This window comes from Myotis yumanensis, unplaced genomic scaffold, assembly GCF_028538775.1.
Source record: "Myotis yumanensis isolate MYYU_CA2020_CCGP unplaced genomic scaffold, mMyoYum1.0.hap1 SCAF_1, whole genome shotgun sequence".
Classification (NCBI taxonomy): domain Eukaryota; kingdom Metazoa; phylum Chordata; class Mammalia; order Chiroptera; family Vespertilionidae; genus Myotis; species Myotis yumanensis.
In genome coordinates, this window is record NW_027223752.1 from 125,349,005 (window position 1) to 125,372,490 (window position 23,486).

At 41.5% G+C, this 23,486-nt stretch overlaps 1 protein-coding gene and 1 non-coding gene across 3 annotated transcripts in view; both read right to left on the reverse strand.

Annotated features, from left to right (window-relative positions):
* The window catches only part of TOGARAM1 (TOG array regulator of axonemal microtubules 1), a 118,023-nt gene that overhangs the window by 25,588 nt on the left and 68,949 nt on the right, over positions 1-23,486 (reverse strand). For both annotated transcript variants that reach the window (XM_070431685.1, XM_070431695.1), the window contains exons 13-15: positions 19,359-19,512; positions 10,807-10,912; positions 10,360-10,595 (exon numbers count right to left, since the gene is read on the reverse strand). In XM_070431685.1, the coding sequence (XP_070287786.1) occupies positions 10,360-10,595; positions 10,807-10,912; positions 19,359-19,512 (496 nt within the window). The remainder of the gene's footprint in view (positions 1-10,359; positions 10,596-10,806; positions 10,913-19,358; positions 19,513-23,486) is intronic.
* LOC138999986 (U6 spliceosomal RNA) lies at positions 23,160-23,266 on the reverse strand. Its single transcript, XR_011469495.1, has one exon. It is a non-coding gene; the product is annotated as a U6 spliceosomal RNA (small nuclear RNA).

Below are 23,486 nucleotides of genomic sequence, written 5' to 3' on the forward strand. Positions count from 1 at the left end.
TCCTACTGGGGATGTGCCCGCAACCAAGGTACATGCCCTTGACCGGAATCGAACCTGGGACCTTTCAGTCCGCAGGCCGACGCTCTATCCACTGAGCCAAACCGGTTTTGGCATGAGACTAATAATTTTTTGATGGAGTCTTTAGGGTTCTCTATGTACAGTATCATGTCATCTACAAATAAGGACAGTTTTACTTCTTTTCCAATTGGAATGCCTTTTATTTCTTCTTCTTGTCTGATCGCAATGGCTAGTACTTCCAGTACTATGTTGAACAGGAGTGGTGAGAAGGGGCATCCCTGTCTTGTTCCTTTTCTTAGGGGAAATGGTTTTAGTTTTTGCCCACTGATTATGATGTTGGCTGTGGGTTTGTCATATATGGCTTTTATTATGTTGAGGTATGATCCTTCTATTCCTACCTTGCTGAGAGTTTTTATCAAGAAAGGGTGTTGGATTTTGTCAAATGCTTTTTCTGCATCAATTGATATGACTATGTGGTTTTTATCTCTCAATTTGTTTATGTGATGTATCACGTTTATTGATTTGTGGATATTGTACCATCCTTGCATCCTCGGGATAAATCCTACTTGGTCATGGTGTATGATCTTTCTGATGTATTGCTGGATCCGATTTGCTAGAATTTTGTTGAGGATTTTGGCATCTATGTTCATGAGGGATATTGGCCTGTAATTCTCTTTCATTGTGTTGTCTTTATCTGGTTTTGGTATGAGGGTGATGCTGGCTTCATAGAATGAGCTGGGAAGTGTTCCTTCCTCTGGAATCTTTTGACATAGTCTGAGGAGGACAGGTTTTAGTTCTTCCTTTAATGTTTGGTAAAACTCCCCTGTGAAGCCGTCTGGCCCCGGGTTTTTGTTTGCTGGAAGCTTTTTGATTACTGCTTCAATTTCTTCCATAGTTATTGGCCTATTGAGATTTTTAGATTCTCCTGATTAAGTTTTGGAAGGTTGTATTTTTCTAGGAATATGTCCATATCTTCCAGGTTGTCTAGTTTGTTGGAGTAGAGTTGTTCATAGTATTTTTCAACAATCCTTTGTATTTCTGTGGGGTCTGTTGTTATTTCTCCTCTTTCATTTCTGACTTTGTTTATTTGGGTCCTTTCTCTTTGTTTCTTAGTGAGCCTGGCTAGAGGTTCATCAATCTTGTTTATCCTTTCAAAGAACAAGCTCTTGGTTTTGTTGATCTTTTGTATTGTTTTTTTTGGTCTCTATGTCATTTATCTCCGCTCTGATCTTTATTATTTCCTTCCTTCTGCTTACACTGGGCTTTTCTTGTTGCTCTCTTTCTAACTCTTTGAGTTGTAGGGTTAGGTAATTTATTATCGTTGTTTCTTGTTTTTTGCAGTAGGCTTGTAGAGCTATGAACTTTCCTCTCAAGACTGCTTTCGCTGTGTCCCATAGGTTTTGGATTGTTGTGTTTTCATTGTCGTTTGTTGCCATGATGTTTTTTACTTCTTCTTTGATCTCTCTGGTAACCCAGTCATTGTTTAATAGCATGCTATTTAGTCTCCATGTGTTTGATTTTTTTGGATTGTTTTTATTGTAGTTGATTTCTAATTTTATGCCATTGTGGTCTGAGATGGTGCTTGATATGATTTCTATCTTCTTGAATTTGAAGAGACTTTGCCTGTGACCCAATATATGGTCTATCTTTGAAAATGACCTATGTGCACTTGAGAAGAATGTATATTCTGTGGCTTTGGGGTGAAATGTTCTGAAGATGTCAATTAATTCCATCTGATCTAGTGAGTCATTTAGGATTGATTTTTTTTGCTGATTTTTTGTTTAGAGGATTTGTCCAATGGTGATAGTGGGGTTTTAAAGTCCCCTACTATGATTGTATTGCTGTCAATCTCTCCCTTGATCTCCTCCAGAAGTTTTCTTATGAATTTGGGTGCGCCTATATTGGGTGCGTATATGTTTATCAGAGTTATTTCTTCTTGCTGGATTGCTCCCTTTAGTATTATGAAGTAGCCTTCCTTATCTCTTTTTATGTCCTTCACTTTGAGATCTAATTTGTCAGATATAAGTATTGCTACCCCAGCTTTTTTTTCATTTCCATTCGCCTGAAAAACCTTTTTCCATCCCTTCACCATCAGTCTGTGTGCGTCTTTGTTTCTGAGGTGGGTTTCCTATAGACAGCAGATATATGGGTCATGTTTTCTTATCCACTCAGTTACCTTATGTCCTTTGATTGGGGCATTTAATCCATTTACATTTAAAGTTATTATTGATAGACTAGAGGCCCGGTGCACAAAAATTTGTGCACTCGGTGGGGGAGCGGGGGGGGGGGGGGGGTCCCTCAGCCCGGCCTGTGCCCTCTTGCAGTCTGGGACCCCTCGGGAGATAACAACCTGCTGGCTTAGGCCTGCTCCCAGGTGGCAGAGGGCAGGCCCAATCCCTAGGTGCAGCCCCTGGTCGGGCTCAGAGCAGGGCTGATTGGGGAGTTGGGGCGCTGCCCCCTGTCATGCACAGAGCAGGGCAGATTGGGAGGTTGTGATGCCACCCTCAGTCATGCTCAGGGTAGGGCCGATTGGGGGGTTGGGGCACCGCCCCTGTCACACTCAAGGCAGGGTCGATGGGGAGGTTGCGGCGCCACCCCCTGTCATGCACAGAGCAGGGCCAATCAGGGGTTTGGGGAACTCCCCCCTGTCACGCACAGAGTAGGGCCGATAGGGGAGTTAGGGCACCGCCCCGTGTCACACACAGAGCAGGGCGGATCAGGGGGTGGGGCGCCGCCCTCTATCACCCACAGAGCAGGGCCGATCAGGGGGTTGGGGCGCCGCCACTGTCACACTCAGGGCAGGGCCAATGGGGAGGTTATGGCTCTACCCCGTCAAACACAGAGCAGGGCCCGTGGGGGGGGGGGGGCGGTTGGGGCGCCGCACCCTGTCACACACAGAGCAGGGCCCATCAGGGGGTTGGGGCGCCTTCCCCCGTCACGAACAGAGCAGGGCGGATAGGGAGATTTTGGCCCCGTCCCCTGTCACACACAGAGCTGCAGGGTGATCAGTGAGTTTGGGCGCTGCCCCCTGTCACGCTGATCTGGTGCCAAGAGGCCCCGCGGCTCCGCTGATCCCGGTGCTGGGAGGCATATTACCCTTTTACTATAGGATAGAGGCCAGGGGGCCGGCTGGTTTGCCCTGAAGGGTGTCCTGGATCAGGGTGGGGTCCTGGCTAGCCTGGATGAGGGGAAGATGGCTGTTTGCAGCTGGTCACACACCTTTCAGGGTGGGAGTCCCCACTGGGGTGCCTGGCCAGTCTGGGTGAGGGTCTGAGGGCTGCTTTCAAGCTGACAGTTGTTGACTGAAGCTCCCAACTGCTCCTTTTTTTTCTCTTTTTATTTATTTATTTATTTTTATTTTATTTTTTTTTCAGTTGATCAGCATAGCCAGGTTCTCTTTTTTTTGTCCTGTTACATCTGTATTTATACCATTTGATCTTATAAGCATGCCTCTATAATCACATCATGGTATGTTTTGGGTAACCTTCTACAGTTCCTCGTTTTATTTCCATAGTTTATCTGACCTTTGCCAAAAATCCTGTCTCTATCTAATTCTGTTGATTTTAAGCTTGTCTAGGTTAATCTCTGTGTTCTATTATAAGGGCTATTCCAAGGTCACTATACTGTTCTGTTAAGCTACAAGGAAGTAACTGAAGGAGATTATCCTAAGTAAAGATTATGTAGCTTAACTATGATTGTTCATAGTTAAGGTGATTAACTACCCGCCTGGCACTTAGTTAAGGAGTTTTACTGATTTATTCCCTTCCTTAGTCCTGTTAATCCCTAACTCCAGGGAAAAATCCCCACCTGGGGAAACAACCTTTTTAGGGGAGGTGGCCCTCATAGCGCTAAGAAGGGGAACAAACATATTAAGAACAGTATGCCAGGTCCCTTGAAACATATGCTGTGCAGATGTTTCTTCCCTGCAGCGACTGTGTCAAGCAACAAGGATGGACTGGCCTCTGGCAGGATTGGTAACCGGTGCATGGTATCCTGCTTGACAGTAATAGTACATCATGGTTAAGACTCCCGAATTAATATCTCAATCCTACCACTTACTAGCTGGTAGAAGATGGGAAATCACTTATCTTCTTTAGCAGTGGTTCTCAACTAGGGTGGGGAGTGGGGTTAACTCCGCCTTACACACACTTGGGGGCATTGGTCACATCAGGGAACATTTGGTTTCCACAGCTGACAGTTTATCTCAACCTGGCATCTAGTGGGGAGAGGCCAGGGATGCTGCTAAATAACTTACAATGACCAGGAATTAGCCAGCCTCAAATGTCAATAGTACCAAGGTTGAGGAATGCTGCTCAATATAACTATAGTTTTTTCATCTATAAAATGGGGATTATTAGTTATCTGCCTCATAAAATTAGTGTGAAGATGAAATGAAACATGGCATGTAAAGGAATTGGCACTGTACCTAGAGACTGTCAGTTACTGAAGCAAATCCCTTTTGTACATTGTCACCAGCCTATAATTTAAATGCCAAGGATCTTGATAAGAAATGGCGGGGGGGGGGGGCGGGCAGGAGGGGGGTTCCTTAAGTGTAGCAATTGGTACTATGGTATCCAGTGGATGGGTTTGGGGTGAGGAGTAGGAACACTTTGCCCCAGATGCAGGCAATAGAGAGTGCACTATCTTTAGGTAATATAAAAACCATAGCAAACTGGACTAAAATCAGTCTGTTTTTTCTATCATCAATCACCAGAAATTCTAAACAAGGTTGTAGATCAAATACTCCTCCCACCCCTGAGATGCATCACTTCCATCACTACACCCTTCCCTTTCCACTGGATATAACAGCAGACTAAGAACGAGGCACTTGTCTAAGTGCTTTATGTATTTACTCATCTAATAATTTTAGTAGCAAACTAAAGTTTGTTGTGAGCAAGGTATTAATGTTATTCCCATTTTATAGATGAGTAAGCTGAGAACCAAAGAAGTTTGATAACGTGTTCACAATCTCTCAGCGAGTAAGTGGTAGAGAGCTGGACCTGAACCCAGGAGTCTTGCTCCAGAGTCTAAGTTCATAGTCACAGAACCAGATAGCCTTCAGCAATATCTCACTGCCATCCCAAATTACCGCTAAGTAAACCTTTTGAAAAACCAGACTTCAGTTCTCCTAATGCATTAGGCATCTTTCTATCAGAAAATAGGCAGCTTCAGTGTTGAGTAAATCTCCCTGTAATACTAACACTGGGAAAATTTCACAGTATGTAAGTTGTTGGGGCCTCATTCTCATAGGTCTATAGGTCAGAACCATGACTCGGTAGACCAGATATTCTAGCAGCTGACACAGAGCAGGAACCTGAGTAAATGTTTGTTGACTGAATTCCTTTTTGTTGAGTTCAGATAAATGCTCAGAGGCCTGGTTCCTCTTGATGGATTTGCTCACTTGTGGGCAGAAAGCAACATCTGCTCCCCAGATCCCTGTTTTTGCTTCAAAAGTTTGGGGTGCCTTCTCAGGGGCTGGATTGCCTCAGTGTGAGTAAACATGTGCCCCAGCTTCCTTTGTGCTGAATAATGGCTTCATAGGGTCTAATTTCACAGATAAAAAGCAGAATTGATCATTCTATTTTAGGATTTGGTACAGAGGTATTGAAGCAGGAATTGGCAAAATGCAACTCAAGGGAGAAATAATTTAGTTTCCCATGGAAATATTCTGCTTCTAAATTTGCTCTTGAAGACAATGCAGGGAAATCAAATGCTTGAATCAGGCAAGTTTGAAACCATTAGATCTAAACCATCTCAATGACAAATAAGATTACAAAGGGAAGGGTCAAATCTGGGACATTCACTCTTCAAGGAGACTTCAGATGTGCCCTCTCTTTTTCTCTTTTTAAAATTTTATTCTGGGCCAGCTTTAGCTCTGGCTCTAGCTCTGAGGCTTTGTATCTGGTTTGTTTGCCATTCTATAATCGAAACAATGTATAACTTCAGCTCTGAGATCCTGGCAGGCTGAAAGCTAGTTTCTGGGGTTTTGTTTCACTTCTACATTTGCAACATAGTACATAGTTTCTTAGAGTTGTAGCTCAGAGGCCGGCAGCGCAGGCGAGGAACGTTGGAGTCTGCAGTCACTGGAGCAAGCAAGCCTCATGTTCGCTTCCAGCTGCCTGGCTGCCTGCCGCCATCTTGGCTGACAGTTAATTTGCATATACTCATTGATTAGCCAATGAAAAGGGTAGCGGTTGCATGCTAATTACCATGTTTCTCTTTTATTAGTGTAGATACTTGTTTGTCGCCATTTTTACTCTTTTTTTTTTATTAAATCTTTATTGTTCAGATTATTACATTTGCTCCTCTTTTTTCCCCCCATAACTCCCCTCCTTCCAGCTCCCACCCCAACCTCCACCCTCACTCCCCACCCACTGTGTTCATCCATAGGTGCACGATTTTTGTCCAGTCTCTTCCCGCATCTCCCACACCCCTTTTCCCCTCAAGAATAGTCAGTCCATTCCCTTTCTATGTCCCTGATTCTATTATAATCACCAGTTCATTCTGTACATCAGATTATTTATTCACTTGATTCTTAGATTCATTTGTTGATAGATGCATATTTGTTGTTCATAATTTGTATCTTTACCTTTTTCTTCTTCTTCCTCTTCTTAAAGGATACCTTTCAGCATTTCATATGATACTGGTTTGGTGGTGATGAACTCCTTTAGCTTTTCCTTATCTGTGAAGCTCTTTATCTGACCTTCAATTCTGAATGATAGCTTTGCTGGATAAAGTAATCTTGGTTGTAGGTTCTTGGCATTCATCACTTTGAATATTTCTTGCCACTCCCTTCTGGCCTGCAAAGTTTCTGTTGAGAAATCAGCTGACAGTCGTATGGGTACTCCCTTGTAGGTAACTGACTTTCTTTCTCTTGCTGCTTTTAAGATTCTCTCTTTGTCTTTTGCTCTTGGCATTTTAATTATGATGTGTCTTGGTGTGGTCCTCTTTGGATTCCTTTTGTTTGGGGTTTTCTGCGCTTCCTGGACTTGGAAGTCTATTTCTTTCACCAGGTGGGGGAAGTTTTCTGTCATTATTTCTTCAAATAGGTTTTCAATATCTTGCTCTCTCTCATCTTCTGGTACCCCTATAATTCTGATATTGGTATGTTTGAAGCTGTCCCAGAGGCTCCTTACACTATCTTCGTATTTTTGGGTTCTTTTTTCATTTTGCTTTTCCAGTTGGGTGTTTCTCGCTTCTTCGCATTTCAAATCTTTGACTTGATTCTTGCGCTCCTCTGGTTTGCTGTTGGGAGTCTGTATAATATTCTTTATTTCAGTCAGTGTATGCTTAATTTCTAGTTGGTCCTTTATCACACCATCGAGGGTCTCATTAGATTTCCTGCACAACTCATCAAGTTTATCGACAGACTCTAGAAGCCTCTTGAGAGACCTCAAAAGTGTGGTTCTGAACTCAATATCCTCCCTTGATAGTTTTGTCCTGTTTCTTTGTCTCCGCATTTTTTACGCTTTCTTGGTACACCCCCTAGTGGTCTTTGTGCGCAGTCTTGTTGTAGTTAAGCCTTGATTGTTATAGTTAATACTAGAGGGATTTGACCTCCAGGACGACTGGCTGTGCTAATCTAGCCTTTGCCTGAGGCTATCCGGCAAATGGCTCTGTGCAGGGCTTGGGCGGGGCGGGTCCTACGGGATCAACAGGGCGGAGGAGGGAGCAGTTATGGCTGCTCTCAGTCCGTCCCCTGTCTGCCTCTCTGTCCCAGCAACAGCTGCAAACCTCGGAGGGACCGTAGCCAGACAGTCCTGCTTCTCCCGTTTGAGTCTGGGTCCCTAGAGACTCGCCTGGATCTGGAGCTCTGAGTCTGAGGCTCCCTCTGGATTGAAACAGACAACCGCGCCCTCAGCCACCAGCCCTCGCCGCGCGCACTCCGCACCTTAGTATTTTACTTCAGCACTGTGCCTCCTCTGATTCTCGGTTCCTCCTAGTTGTAGAACTTCCATTCAGCCAGCCTTCCTGTGGTTCTGGATGATGTCCGTTCCGTCTTTTAGTTGTATTTTTGAAGTGGTTGTTCGAGGCAGCAAACTCCCGCGTTAACCTATGCCGCCATCTTGGTTTCTCCCATTTTTACTCTTTACCCCTCCTTTTTTGTTTCCTATTTTTTCTTTTTACAGCAGAAGCTTTAGCATTTCTTGCATTGCTAGTTTGGTGGTAATATACTCCTGTAGTCCTTTTTTGTCTGTGAAGCTCTTGATTTCACCTTCAATTTTGATTGATAGCCTTGCTGCATACAGTATTCTTGGATTCAGACCCTTCCTTTGCATGACTTTGTATATTTCATCCCATTCCTTTCTTGCCTGATGTGTTTCTGTTGAGAAATCCATTGCTAGTCTGATGGGGGATCCTTTGTAAGTAACTTTCTGTCTCTCTCTGGCCGCTTTTAAGATTCTTGCTTTGTTGTTGGTGTTTGCCAATTTAATTATAATGTACATTGGTGTCGGTCTTTTGGGGTTCATTTTGTTTGGGACTCTGTGAGCTTCTTGGATTTGTGTGAGTTTTTTCTTTCCTATATCGGGGAAGTTTTCTGTCATTATTTTTTCAAACAGGTTTTCTATTCCTTGCTCAGTTTCCTCTCTTTCTGGCACCCCTATTATGCGGTTGTTATTTTGTTTTGTGTTGTCCCAAAGTTCTCTTAGGCTCTCCTCCTGCTTTTTAATTTTTTTTTCTAGAAGCTGCTCTGCTTGGGTATTTTTTTCTACCTTGTCTTCTAGCTCACTGATGCGGTCCTCTGCTTCTTCTAGTCTACTGTTGATGCTTTCTATTGAGTTCTTTATAGCAGTGATGTCATTTTTCATTTCTTCTTGGTTCTTCTTCATTTCCTCTTGGTTCTTACACATATTGTTGAATTTGTCTTCCATTCTTTTCATCCACCTTATGACCATTTCTCTGAATTCTTTCTCTGACAGATTGCTTGCCTCCATTGCCTCCATTTCATTTACTTCCTTTTCTGGTGATGGCTGTTTTTCTTTCATATGTGGGCTGTTTCTTTGTCTCCCCATGATCTCTCTTCTCCAGGTGATTGGTTATGTAGTTCTCTCTCTGCTGCGTTGATTTAAAGGCACAAAATACAACACAACAAAGCACAACGCACAAGGCACTGAACACAAATGTATTCACAATACTAATAACCACAAATAAAGGTGACCACCAGATCAAAGAGAATTAGGGGATAAGGAAGAAAGAAGAGAAAAAGATAAAAGAGGGGAAAAAAAGAGTGCAAAAATGAAATTGGGAAAAGGGAGAGAAAGAAAAAAAAAGTAAGAGAGGAAAGAGAGAGAATGAAATAGAAGAGGGGAAGAAGCTATTTATATAGGGAGAAAACTCCAATAGAACAGCCATTAATCCCAACTAATTCCAGCAACAGATCCCTGGAGATGAATGCAAACTACAAACAACAACTAATATCAAGCGAGGTGAGGGAAAACAGAAGCAAAAAAATAACCAGAAAAAAAATCCAACAGAAAAAGAAAAAGAAAAACAATCTCATAAACAAGCATAAAAAAACCCCCAATATACTCAACAATCAAGCAAACAACAAAACGACCGAGAGAAAAAGAACTTCGGATAGTGAAGAGAAGAGAGAGGTGTATATGGATTTAGAGCAGGAGATTGGTAATTAGATATATAAGTAGGGTGAAATTTTAACAGGGGGTAAAAATAAGGAATAGGGAAAATCTAAAGCAGGGATAGGGTAAGAGAACCAGGACAACAAAAGGGGAAAAGTGAGGAAGAGAGTTTTGGCATAAAGGTAAAGTTGAGGTAGAGTAATAGGATGCTAAAGGAAAGATGAAAATAGAATGTAGAACACTAATCCAAAAATATTCACCTTAACAAGACATGACCCAAAGGGAACAAAGCATGAATGCACCCATGGCACCGACAACCCCAATACAAGCAACCACCCGAGAAAAGATAATTAGGGGAGAGAAAAGACAGCACAAATGATATCCAAGAGAGAGAAAAAAAGATCCAAAGGTATACCTTTAAAGCTAAATGATTAAACTACTCCTAACCTTCATCACCCTTGAAAGCTAAAATGACAAATTATTTGCATTACCTATCCCTCCCCAAGAAGTTAAAAATAAATAAGTAAAAACTCAATCACTAACATTTATTTAGTGCTTGATCTATAAAAGTAGATATTACTAGAAAAATAATATTCTTTGTATGTTCAGCACCTAATATAATGTTTATCACAAACAGATTATTTAATAAATGTTTTTCAACTGAAATAATACTGGAATCTGCTAGTTTTTCTCTATACCTCAGATTACAAACAACTGCATTTTTAGTTTAAGGACATATCAAGATTATTTTGAACATTACCTTTGTCCTCCATTGATAAGAGAAACAACTGCACGTGCAGGAGTTACATTACTGACCATAGCTCTCAAGGCTTTGTCAACATCTTCTCTTATAAATGTATTTGATTCTCCTGCTTTATGCAACAAAACTTTTACTGTAGTATCTAGTTCTTGATCCATGCTCTTTTTCAGGTAAGTGAAAAGATCACTTAAACAGACCACAGCAGCACGAGAAACTCCAGAGCGTAAATTTTTCACCTAAAAAAAAAAGTCTAAAATGTACATTTTGCTGATATTCTGAAAGAAAATCAGTAATAATAACTTTGAAACCAAATTTACTATTAAAATAACATGTTTTAAACATGTATTATCTTATGTACTAAAAATAAACATTTAATAATTTTTATAAATGTTACATATTTATTCTTTGTTATTAAACAATCCTTAACTCAGCTGAAAATAAGTTTACCTCTTGAACTACTGCAAAATTTGTTTCATGCAACTTTGTGTTCAATATTTCAGAATGAAAAGCAGCTAAGCATCTGATAAAATTCAGTCCCTCAATTTTCTTCTCCCTATGGGAAAAAGAAACAAATGATAAAATCACTTATTAAAATGAGGCTCAACTGGAACAGGATGTCTTCTTTTGTGTATGAAATATTGCCAATGAAGACACCTTGCCTATTTTGCCTTATCATGTAGGAACTTCAAATTAAAAAAATATGTAACGTGTTATTTGCTCTAATAGTTCTCTCTCATGATTCAAAACCACTACTAAAAACCAAGTTCATGCTTTGTAAATAAAAAGGAAAATGTTTGTCCCCTAATAAGAGTGCCATATTCTTTCTAAAAAGGAGGGAAGGGAATGGCAAACAAAAGGTGAGGGAAACAGTAAAACAAAAATAGGAAAAAAAAATAACTACCTGTTACCTTGTTGTTGAATATAAAATTTAAGAACAGAAAACCACCAATAGGTGGTTCTATAACTTGTATTTCTTTTCATTATCTACTGTAATGAGCCAGATGAAGGGTACGTGAATACTAACACCAACAGGGTGGATTCAATTGGATTTTAGATACAACATTTCAAATTTGATGGTTTTCATCTTGAGGGTTTGATAATGTGAACTAAGATGAGTTTCCTAAGTTAGTAATATTAAGTTAATGGTTATTTTTTTAAGCAGTTAAATTCTCTGGAAAAATTATGGAAAACAGAGAGAAAAGACCTAAGATTCTAAGGTGGTAAGAACAAACCTACTTAATAACTAACTGTCTGGTTCAAAAATTTCATTTTATAGATAAGCATAAAACAGTTTACAATAACAATTTAGATGTAGAAGCAACCCAATTTTATACACATAAAAGTAAATAGAAAGTGGAGTTGAGAGAAGTATAAAAAAGAAATTAAAAAACAGTGGCTGAAATTTTTCCAAATTTGGTCAAAATTATAAACTCTCAGATCCAAGAATAAGCCCCAAAAAGGATAATCACAAACAAACAAACAAACCTCCCCCCACCCCTCAACACCACAATATGGGAAATCAGAATCAAATTGCTTAAAAAGAGTGTTAAAGGGAATATTCTTAAAGGCAGCTATGGAAAAAGACACATAATATACAGAAGAACAAAGATAATAATTGCAGAAGACTTCAGGTCAGAAATATAAAAGCCAGAAATCAACTGAACAAAATCTAAGTGCTAAAAGGAAACAAATAACAACAACAAAAATAAACTTCAATTAATAAACTTCAACAAATCTTCAATTATAGTTGGAGATTTCAAAAGCCCTTTCCTAGTAATTGATAAAACAGACAGAAAATCAGTAAGAACACAGAAAACTTAAACATTAGCAACCATTAGCAACCAACTTGATCTACTTGACATTTATAGAACACTACAATCAACAACAGCAGAACACAGATTCCTTCCAACTTCATGTGAAATGTTCATCTGAAAAGGAGAAAACATCTCTATCCTCATGGATCTTATAATGAGAAAAAAATATTTAAGGTCAGGTCACAAAATGGAATATTAAAAATAAAGCAGCAGCCCTAGCTGGCTTGGCTCAGTGGATAGAGGTCAGCCTGTGGACTGAAGGGTCCCAGGTTTGATTCCAGCCAAGGGCACATGCGGAGGTTGCAGGCTCAATCCCAGTATGGGGCGTGTAGGAGGCAGCCAATCAACGATTCTCTCTCATTGTTGATGTTTCTATCTCTCTCTCCCTTTCCCTTCCTCTCTAAAATCAATAAAAATATATTTAAAAAAATAAAGCAGCATAAGACGATGGGGAAAAACCCTATTTTAGTGAGGGTCATGAAAGAAAGCTTTTCTGAGGTGACATTTGGCAGGTATCTGAATGAAGTGAGAGAGAAAGCCATTGGGAAACTGTTCAAAGAATGAAGTACAAAGATCTTGAGGTAGAAATGAGCTTGGGTGTAGCTAGAGTGGTAGCTAGATAGCAAGAGTGGATAAGTAAGGCAGAGCATGGAATGAGGCTATGAAAAGAGGCAAGGGAGAGAACCAAGACAAAGGTGTAGGTAAACGTCAGTACTCACCACCTCCCATAACCACATCAAAATTACAACTAAATACAGAACAACCATCATTCAGAACCACCTGAAAGCTGGCTGAATGGAAGTCCTACAACTTGAGAAGTAAAGAAAGTACATCAAGACTGGTAGGAGGAATGGAACGGGCTGGTCCGACACCCAGGTGTGGTGTTTTGTTTTTTTTTTAAATTGGGAGGGATATCTTGGCTGAGGAGGCCACTCGTGAAAAGCAAGGGGTCCCAGCCCCACACCAGACCCCCAGCCCAGGGTTCTGGAGCCAAGATGAGAAGTCCCCGTAATTTCAAGCAGTAAAAACCAGTGGGGATTGTGGCTGAATGATACCAAGTCTGCTAGAGCCCCAGGCAGTTCTGCTTAAAGGGCCATGAACTTACAAGGTCCTGCTTCCTCCAAGCTTCAGTGTCTGACAGTGAATTTGGGGAACCCAGGGACATAAGGGGAGGAACTGGATTGTATGGCATTGGGGCAGGAACTCAGGGGCAGCTCTCCCATGCTGGGGGAGGGTGTGTTCACAGGGGTAATTGTTCTTATGCTGGGACTCCCTTCCCCTGCCCCCCGCAGGGCAGACTGGCAGCCATATCTGACTTTCCTTCAGGGTGACCCACACTGTTTGTTCTGCTTTGGTGATTCCCTGAGACCTTGTCCCATCCAATTTGCCAGCCCCACCCAAACTGTGTTTGCAGTGGCTTTTCCATATGAATGGCCTCAGACTTTTTGAAAATCTCTCAAACAAGCAGCAGCTGGCATCACCATGCCCCAAACCTATCAATAAGAGGCCCAAGACCCAGCACTAGTAGCAGCCTGCCTTGCTTCAGAGCTGGGCCTCGCCTGGGCTCTTCCAAGCCCAATACAAATAGCAGCCATCAGCAGATCGCTCTGTGGCTCCTGCCAGGTGGCCTCAGGCAGTGGCTGACTTTGCACCTCCCTGGGGGCCCCAGAGCCAGTGCACCCGGTGGACAGCTTCAGACTATACTGGATTACAACTCTACACATCAGTAAGCAACACACTCAAGGGGCAGGCTCAGTGAGCAGCAAAGCCTCATGGAAGCAAGTCCTGCTTTATAGGAGTTTCTCCTGCACAGCAGCTCTCCCACTGTAGTTTCACCTAGTCCTCACAGCCAATTGGCCTGGAAGTCAGTTCCTCCCAGTGACACCAACAGCAATCGAGGCTCAACTACAAGATGGCTCACACAGCCAACAAAGGGGTGGACCTAGCAAGCTCAGTCAGCTCAGGTGACTGAGGAGGCTGAGCCACTGGGCTCTACAGGACACCTACTATACAAGGCCACTCTATCAACTCCAGGAGACAGAGCAGCTCTACCTAATACATAGAAACACAGGGAAGCAGCCATAATACAGCGACAAAGAAACATGTCAAAAATGAAAGAAATGGAAGCAGGCAAGCTACTGGATGCAGAATTCAAAACAATGGTTCTAAGGTTACTACTCAAGGATCTTAATGAGAGCTTACTTCAAGGGATTTAGTGAGACTTTCAAGGATCTTAGTGAGAATTTCAAAGACATGATAAAGGACAAGTCAGAAATTGTGCATACACTAACTGAAATAAAAAATAATTTACAGGAATTCAACAGTAGAGTAGAGGATTCTGAGAGTAAAATCAACAATTTGGAATATGAGGAAGCAAAAAACACCCAATCAGAAAAACAAAAAAGAAAAAAGAATCCAAAATTATGAAGATAGTGTAAGGAGCCTCTGGGACAACTTCAAGTGTACCAACATTCACATTAGCCAGGGGGTTGGGGATGGGGGTGGGGGAAGGAGGGTGTTGCCAGAAGAGAAGAGAAAGAGCAAAATATTGAAACCTATTTGAAGAAATAATGACAGAAAACTTCCCCTACCTGGTGAAAGAAATAAACTTACAAGTCCAGGAAGCGCAGAAAATCCCACACAAGATGAACCTAAAGAGGCCGACACCAAGACGCATCATAATTGCCGAAGCCGGTTTGGCTCAGTGGATAGAGCGTTGGCCTGCGGACTGAGAGGTCCCGGGTTCGATTCCGGTCAAGGGCATGTGCCTGGGTTGCGGGCACATCCCCGGTGGGGGATGTGCAAGAGGCGGCTGATCGATGTTTCTCTCTCATCGATGTTTCTAACTCTCTCTATCTCTCTCCCTTCCTCTCTGTGAAAAATCAATAAAATATATTTAAAAAAAAAAAAAAAAGACACATCATAATTAAAGTGCCAAGGGTTAAAGACAAAATCTTAAAAGCAGCAAGATAAAAGCAGTTAGTTACCTACAACGGAGCACCATACAACTGTCAGCTGATTACTCAACAAAAACTTGGCAGGCCAGAAGGAAGTGGCAAGAAATATTCAAAGTGATGAATAGCAAGGACCTACAACCAAGATTACTCTACCCAGCAAAGCTATCATTTAAAATTGAAGGTCAGATAAAGAGCTTCACAGACAAGAAAAAGCTAAAGGAGTTCATCACCACCAAACCAGTATTATATGAAATGTTGAAGGGTATTCTTTTTAAAAAAAATATATTTTATTGATTTTTTACAGAGAAGAAGGGAGAGGGATAGAGAGTTAGAAACATCGATGAGAGAGATCGATCAGCTGCCTCCTGCAAGCCCCCCAGTGGTGATGTGCCCGCAACCAAGGTACATGCCCTTGACCGGAATCGAACCTGGGACCCTTGAGTCCGCAGGCCGACGCTCTATCCACTGAGCCAAACTGGTTCGGCTTGAAGGGTATTCTTGAAGAAGAGAAAGGAAGAAGAAAAATATGAACAACAAAATGGCAATAAACACATATGTATCAACAATTGAATCTAAAAATAAAAATAAGTGAACAAGAAATCTAATGAACAAAATAAACTGATGAATAAAATAGAACCAGAGGCATGGAAACATGGAACAGACTGACACATTTCAGAGGGAAGGGGGGTAGGAGCAGTGCGAAGAGATTAACCAAAGATCTTATATGCATACTAGAGGCCTGGTGCATGGGATTCGTGCACTTGTGAGGGGTGTGGCCTGTGGGGATCCACCCGCTGTGGGAGCACTCATCTGGCTCAGCCGAGCAGCTGTGGACCCGCCCTCTGAGTGGCTGCTCCCAATGTGGGCACAGCTGCTCATCGCTGTCAGCTAAGCGGTGCTCCCACTGTGGGAGTGCACATCCAGGGGGCAGCTCCTGCACTGAGCATCTTTCCCCTGGTGGACAGTGAGCGTCATAGCGACTGGTTGACTGGTTGTTCTGGTTGTTCTGCCATTCAGTCGCTGGGTTTTATTATATAGAATATGCATTACCTATGGACACAGACAATAGGGTGGTGAAGGCCTGGGGTGGGGCAGAAACCAGGTGAAGTTGGGCATTGGGGAAAAAAAGGGGAACATCTGTAATACTCTCAACAATAAAGTTTACAAAAAAAAAGATACAAGAGACAGATAATGAAGGACCCTGAAAGTTATAGTAAGCAGTTAAAGGACCCTGTAAGCTATAGTGACCAGTTAAAAAAATTTTTTTCCTGTGTTTTAGAGAGCCACTGGAGGGTTTTTTCATGAGGGAATTCCATGGTCTGATTTATGTTTTAAAAGCATCTCTCTGGCTGTTGTATGAAATGGGCAAATAATGGATGCATGGAAACTAGCGATCACACTGCTATAGCCAGGTGAGAGGCAATTGTGGCTTAGAGAAAAATAGCAGCAGAGATTGCAGTATGTGAATGGGTTTAGGACATGTTTTATAAACAGTAAAACTGATGAAATGGGAAGAAATGAGAAAAAGTTAACACTCACTTAGTACGAACAAATAAATGTCTATGGCAGGGGGATTAATTAAGATGGTAAATACTGGTGGGAAGCAGATTTGGGACTAGGAGAAGGGGAAATAAAAAGTTTTGTTTTAAGAATTTTTGCATCTATGTTCATGAGATATATTGGGTATAATTCTGTAGTTTTCTTTTTTTGTCTTTGTATGGCTTTGATATCAGGGTAATACTGGCCTCAAAGAATTAGATGGAGAGTACTCTAACATCTTCAATGTTTTAGAATATTTTGTAGAGTTGATTTCTTTTTTAAATATTTGGAATAATGTACTAATGAAATTATCTGAGCCTGGAGTTTTCTTTGTGGGAAAGTTTTAAACTCAATTTCCCACCTTGTGGGTCAGGAATCGTGCAGTTCTTCAACAACCTAACATTGACCTAGGCCAGTGATGGTGAACCTTTTGAGCTCGGTGTGTCAGCATTTTGAAAAACCCTAACTTAACTCTGGTGCCATGTCACGTATAGAAATTTTTTGATATTTGCAACCATAGTAAAACAAAGACTTATATTTTTGATATTTATTTTATATATTTAAATGCCATTTAACAAAGAAAAATCAACCAAAAAAATGAGTTCGTGTGTCACCTCTGACACGTGTGTCATAGGTTCGCCATCACTGTTTTAGATGGAGTGTTCTATAATCTCAGTTAGTTCTATAGTGTTCAAGTTTTCTATATACTCATTGATTTCCTTTCTACTAGTTCTGTCAATTAATGACAGAGGGTTATTGAAGTTCCAACTATAATGTGAATTTGTTTACTTCTCCTTGTAGGTCTACCAGTTCTTGCTTAATGTATTTTGAAGCTCTGTTATATGGTAAATAAAAGTTTAGGATTGCTATGAACTCTTGATGAATTACCCTTTTTCATTATAAAATGACCCTCTTTATTCCTGATGTTATAAGCAGAATTTTAAAATGCCACCACATGACTCCTCTCCTGGTGTATACATCTGTATAAGACCCTTTCCTTGATGGCAAATATGATGGGATATCACTTCCCTTAACCATGTTACATTATATGGCTAAAGGAATTTTGCAAGTTGTCCTACAGCTCACTGTTTCTCTGTTCATATCTTTCTTTTAGCTTCTTTAATTTTTAAAAAATTTATTGATGTTACAGGGAGAGAGGAAGGGAGGGAAAACGAGAGAAAGAAACATCAATTTGTTGTTCCTCTTATTTATGCATTCATTGGTTGCTTCTTGTATGTTCCCTGATTGGAGATCAAACCTGCAACCTCGGCATATGGGAATGACACTCTAAGTGACTGAGCTATCTGGCCATGGCTTCTTCTAGTTTCTTTAACACATGGATTAGAACGATAACTATAGTTATAATGTCCTTGTCTATGAATTCTTCCATCTGTATCCTTTTGGCATTAGTTTCAATTGTTTAATTTTTTTTCTTCTCATTATAGGTTGTATTTTCCTACTTCTTTGCATGCCTGGCAATTTTTGTTAATCCTGACTGGAGGATATTATTTCTCCTCATTGATTTTTAGAGAATGTAAGAAAGCGGGGGGGGGGGGGGGGGGGGGGGGGAGAGAAACATTGATGTGAAAGACATCAATTAGCTGCCTCCCGCATGAGTTTCGACCAGAGTGGAGTATCGTGCCTACAACTGAGGTATGTGCCCTTGATGGGAATCGAACCCGAGACTCTTCAGTCCATGGGCTGACACTCCAACTATTGAGCCAAGCCAGTGAGGGCTGCCTGGCAATTTTTTATTGGATGCCAGACATTGTGAATTTTACCTTGGATATTGTATTCCTATAAGTATTTTTGAACTTTGTACTGGAATGTAGTTATTTGGAAAATTTGATGACCTCAGGCCTTGCTTTGTTTGGTGGGACCAATCCGGTCTTTACCTTAGAGTTTATTCATTCCATAGTCAGTGGTTCTCAACCCGTGGGTCGCGAACAATGAAAATACATCCTGCATATCAGATATTTACATTACGATTCATAACAGTAGCAAAATTACAGTTATGAAGTAGCAACGAAAATAATTTTATGGTTGGGGGTCACCACAACACGAGGAACTGTATTAAAAGGTCGTGGCATTAGGAAGGTTGAGAACCACTGCATGAAGCAAAATTCTTCTGAATGTTCGATCCAAAGCTTTGTGAATTATGAAGTTTTCCACTCTGCTGGTAGGAACAGGAGGTATTCTTGGTATTGTATATGCTCTAGGGATTATTACCTATACTTCTTTGAATGGCCCTTGTTCTGGGGTCAGGTAATTTACTTACATACATGCCCTGACCAGTTCTCAGATAAAAATTTGAGAAGATTCCTCTGATGGCCTCTGAAGTTCTTTGTGGAGCTCTATTCTCTCTGGCATTCTGCCCTGCATACTCTATCTACCATCGACATCCCAAACTTCCAGCTCCATCTCCATCTCTGCTGATATCGAGATGGTTTCTCCCTCCTTGAGCTGTGACCTGCAGATTGTGGTTCAATTTCTGGTCAGGGCACATGCCTTGGTTGCAGGCTAGATCCTTGGTTGGGGGTGCGCAGGAGGAAGCAGAGAGATGTTCCATTCTCACAGTGATGTTTCTCTCTCCCTCTCCCTCTACCCCTCCCTTCCTCTCTTTCTAAAAATCAATTAAAAAATCTTAAAAAAAAAACACTTGTTAAAAAGAAAATAATGGTGAACTTACCAATCCTCATCAGCTAAAAGCTTCAAGGCTTCTATCAGCGCTATATCTGGTTTAGAAAATGGCCGTAGTTCTGATGAATCCATAATTTCTGGACTATGAGTGACAGAAGACATCCTTTCTTTATACTGTGGAATGGCTCCAGGAGACGCTTCACCTAAAAGAAAAAACATTAAATCAAGAACCAACTGGAGATCGAGGAAGATGGCGGCGTAGGTAAACACATGTACTCGCCGCCTCCCACAACCACATCAAAATTACAACTAAAATAGAACAACCATCATCCAGAACTGCTGGAAAGCTGGCTGAATGGAAGTCCTACAACTAGAGAAGTAAAGAAGACAACATACTGAGGCTGGTAGGATGTGCAGAACGGGTTGGTCTGGCACCCATGGGCTTTTGCACCAAGTGTGCTGCTTTTTAATTGGGAGGGAGATTGTCACTGTGGAGGTTGCCAGTAAGGAGCGAGGGGTCCCAGTCCTACACCAGCCCCCCAGCCCAGAGTCCTAAGGCTGGGAAAAGAAGTTCCTATGGGCATTAAGAACGATGGGCTGTAAAAACCAGTACGAATTGGGGCTCAGTGACACAGAGGCTGCTGGAGACCCAGCTGTTCCTCTTAAAAGGCCGGCACCATGAACTGAACTTAGAAGGTCCCGCTTCCTCTGAGCTCCAGCACCAGGGTGAGGCTCTGGGGAACACAGACACATACAAGAAGGAATTGGATTGTTTGGCATTGGGGCAGGAACTCAGGGACAGCTTTCTCCCAGATGGAGGTGCTCAAAGGGATCATTGTTCCTATGCTGGGCTGGCTGGCAGCCATTCCTGTTTGCTACACCCTAGTGATTCCTTAAGACCTTGTCTCATCCAATTTACAACCACACCCACGCTGTGTACAGCAGCTTTTGCATATGAATGGCCTGTCCTTGCTCAGGCTAAAATCTGTCAGACATGCTGCAGCTGGGTCAGGGAGCCCCAAACCTATCAATAAAAGGCCTAAGACCTGACACCAGCACCAGCCTGCCTTGCTTCATAGCTGGGCCACATCTGGGCGTTTCCAAACCCGATACAAAGAGGAGGAATCTGCAGATCTGTAGTTCCTCCTGGGTGGCCCCAGGCAGTGGCTGACTTTGCACCTCCTTCAGACCATACCAGGTTACAACTCTACACATCCGTAAGCAACACAGTCAAGGGGCAGACTCAGTGAGCAGGTAGGCACAGCCTCACTGAAGCAAGTCTTGCCCCATAGGGGTTTCTCCTGCACAGCAGCTCTCCCACTGTAGTTTCACCTGGTCCTCACAGCCAATTGGCCTGGAAGTCAATTTCTCCCAGTGACACCAACAGCAATCAAGTCTCAACTACAACAAGACTGTGCTCACAGCCCACAAAGGGCTAGATCTCCCAGCTCAGGTGACTGGGAGGCTGAGCCACTGGGCCCTATAGAACCCCTACTACACCAGGGCACTCTACTAACTCCAGGAGACATAGCAACTCTACCCAATACACAGAAACAAACACAGGGAAGCAGCCAAAATGCAGAGACAAAGAAACTTATCACAAATGAAAGAAAGCAAACTACTGGATATAGAGTTCAAAACCATGGTTATAAGATTACTCAAGAATCTTCTAGAAACCTCAAAAAAAAAAAAAAAGGAAAAGGACCAGTCAGAAATTAAGCATACACTGACTGAAATAAAGAATAACATACAGGGATTCAACAGTACACTAAAGGATTCTGAGAATCAATGATTTAAAATATGAGGAAGCAAAAACTCCCAACCAGAAGAGCAAAAAGAAAATAGAATCCAAAAATATGAAGATAGTGTAAGGAGCCTCTGGGACAACTTCAAGCATACCAACACTCACATTATAGCGGTACCAGAAGGAGAAAAGAGAGAGCAAGATACTGAAAACCTATTTGAAGAAATAATGACAGAAAACTTCCCCTACCTGGTGAAAGAAATAAACTTACAAGTCCAGGAAGCGCAGAGAATCCCAAACAAGAAGAACCCAAAGAGGCCCACATCAAGACACATCATAATTAAAATGCCAAGGGCTAAAGACAAAGAGAAAACCTTAAAAGCAGCAAGAGAAAAGCAGTTAGTTACCTACAAGGGAGTACCCATATAACTGTCAGCTGATTACTCAACAAAAACTTGGCAGGCCAGAAGTGAGTGGCAAGAAATATTCAAAGTGATGAATAGCAAGGACCTACAACCAAGATCACTCTGCCCAGCAAACTATCATTTAAAATTGAAGGTCAGATAAAGAGCTTCACAGACAAGAAAAAGCTAAAGGAGTTCATCATCACCAAACCAGTATTACATGAAATGCTGAAGGGTATTCTTTAAGAAGAGCATGAAGAAGAAAAAGAAGAAAGATAAAAATATGAACAACAAGATGGCAATAAATACATACCTATTAACAATTGAATCTAAAAATCAAAATAAACAAATAAGAAATATAATTAACAGAAAAACTGGTGAATAAAATAGAATCAGTAGGATGGAAATGGAACAGACTGATGATTCTCAGAGGGAAGAAGAGCGAAGGGTTGGGAAGAGATTACACAAAGATCTTATATGCATATATGCATCACCAATGGACACAAACAATTGGGTGGCGAAGGCCTGGGGTGGAGCGGGAACCAGGTGGAAGGGGGCAATGGGGAGAAAAAAGAGGAACATCTGTAATAATCTCAACAATAAAGATTTTAAAAAATTAAAAAAAATTAAATCAAGCATCACAGAATACAAATGGTATTCTGATAATACTCTATGAATATTTCATATAGGAACTAGTGCTATTAGTTTAGTCTCCAACAAAATTGTAATATCCACATACCAAAGCTATTTAAAACTTTACTTTTTTAAAAAATATATATTTTATTGATTTTTTACAGAGAGGAAGGGAGAAGGATAGAGAGTTAGAAACATCGATGAGAGAGAAACATTAATCAGCTGCCTCCTGCACACCTCCTACTGGGGATGTTCCCACAATCAAGGTACATGCCCTTGACCGGAATTGAACCCGGGACCCTTCAGTCCACAGGTCGATGTTCTATCCACTGAGCCAAACCGGCCAGGGCAAGGTTGTAGGTTTGATCTCCAGTCAGGGCACATACAAGAAGCAACCAATGAATGCATAAATAAGTGGAACAACAAATCGCTGGATGGGGCCTGCTGGCCAACCTCTCGGTCCCTTCTCCCGGGGGCAGGCTCCAATCTCTCCATTTCTCTCTCTCTCTCTCAAATCAATAAATTTTAACCTAGCCCGTGTGGCTCAGTGGCTGAACGTTGATCCATGAGCCAGGAGGTCATTGGTTCCATTCCAATCAGGGCACATGCCTGTGTTGTGGGGTTGATCCCCAGTGGCGGGGAAGGGGGAGTGCAGGATGTGGCCAATCGATGATGCTTCTGTCACCCATCAATGTTTCTATCTTTCTATCTCTCTTCCTTCCTCTCTCTCTAAAAATGAATAAAAACATTTAAAACAAATAAAATTTTTCAAAAGAATAGTCCTCATTTTATTTTTCTTAAATTTTTTTTTTCAATTACAGTTTCAGCCGTGGGCAAACTACGGCCCGTGGGCCGGATCTGGCCCGTTTGAAATGAATAAAACTAAAAAAAAAAAAAAAAAAGACCGTACCCTTTTATGTAATGATGTTTACTTTGAATTTATATTAGTTCACACAAACACTCCATCCATGCTTTTGTTCCGGCCCTCCGGTCCAGTTTAAGAACCCATTGTGGCCCTCGAGTCAGAAAGTTTGCCCACCCCTGATTTATACTCAATATTACTTTGTATAAAAATATAGAATGCTTCATGAATTTGGGTGTTATACTTGCACAGGGGCCAGGCTAATCTTCTCTGTATTATTCCAATTTTAGTACATGTGCTGCCAAAGCAAGCACCCTCATTTAAAAAAAAATTTTTTTTGGTATGATTCAGATTATAACCTTATTAGGTTTCATATGTAAGCCTGATATGTATAAATAAAAACCTCCAACTTGGGAATTTCATAACCCCCCAAAAATAACAAATACAAAATACTAGCTATTATTTGAGAATTTGCCTAGTATTGTGCTAAGTGCTTCATTTACATTATCTAATTTCATTCATTCAGGAACCCTA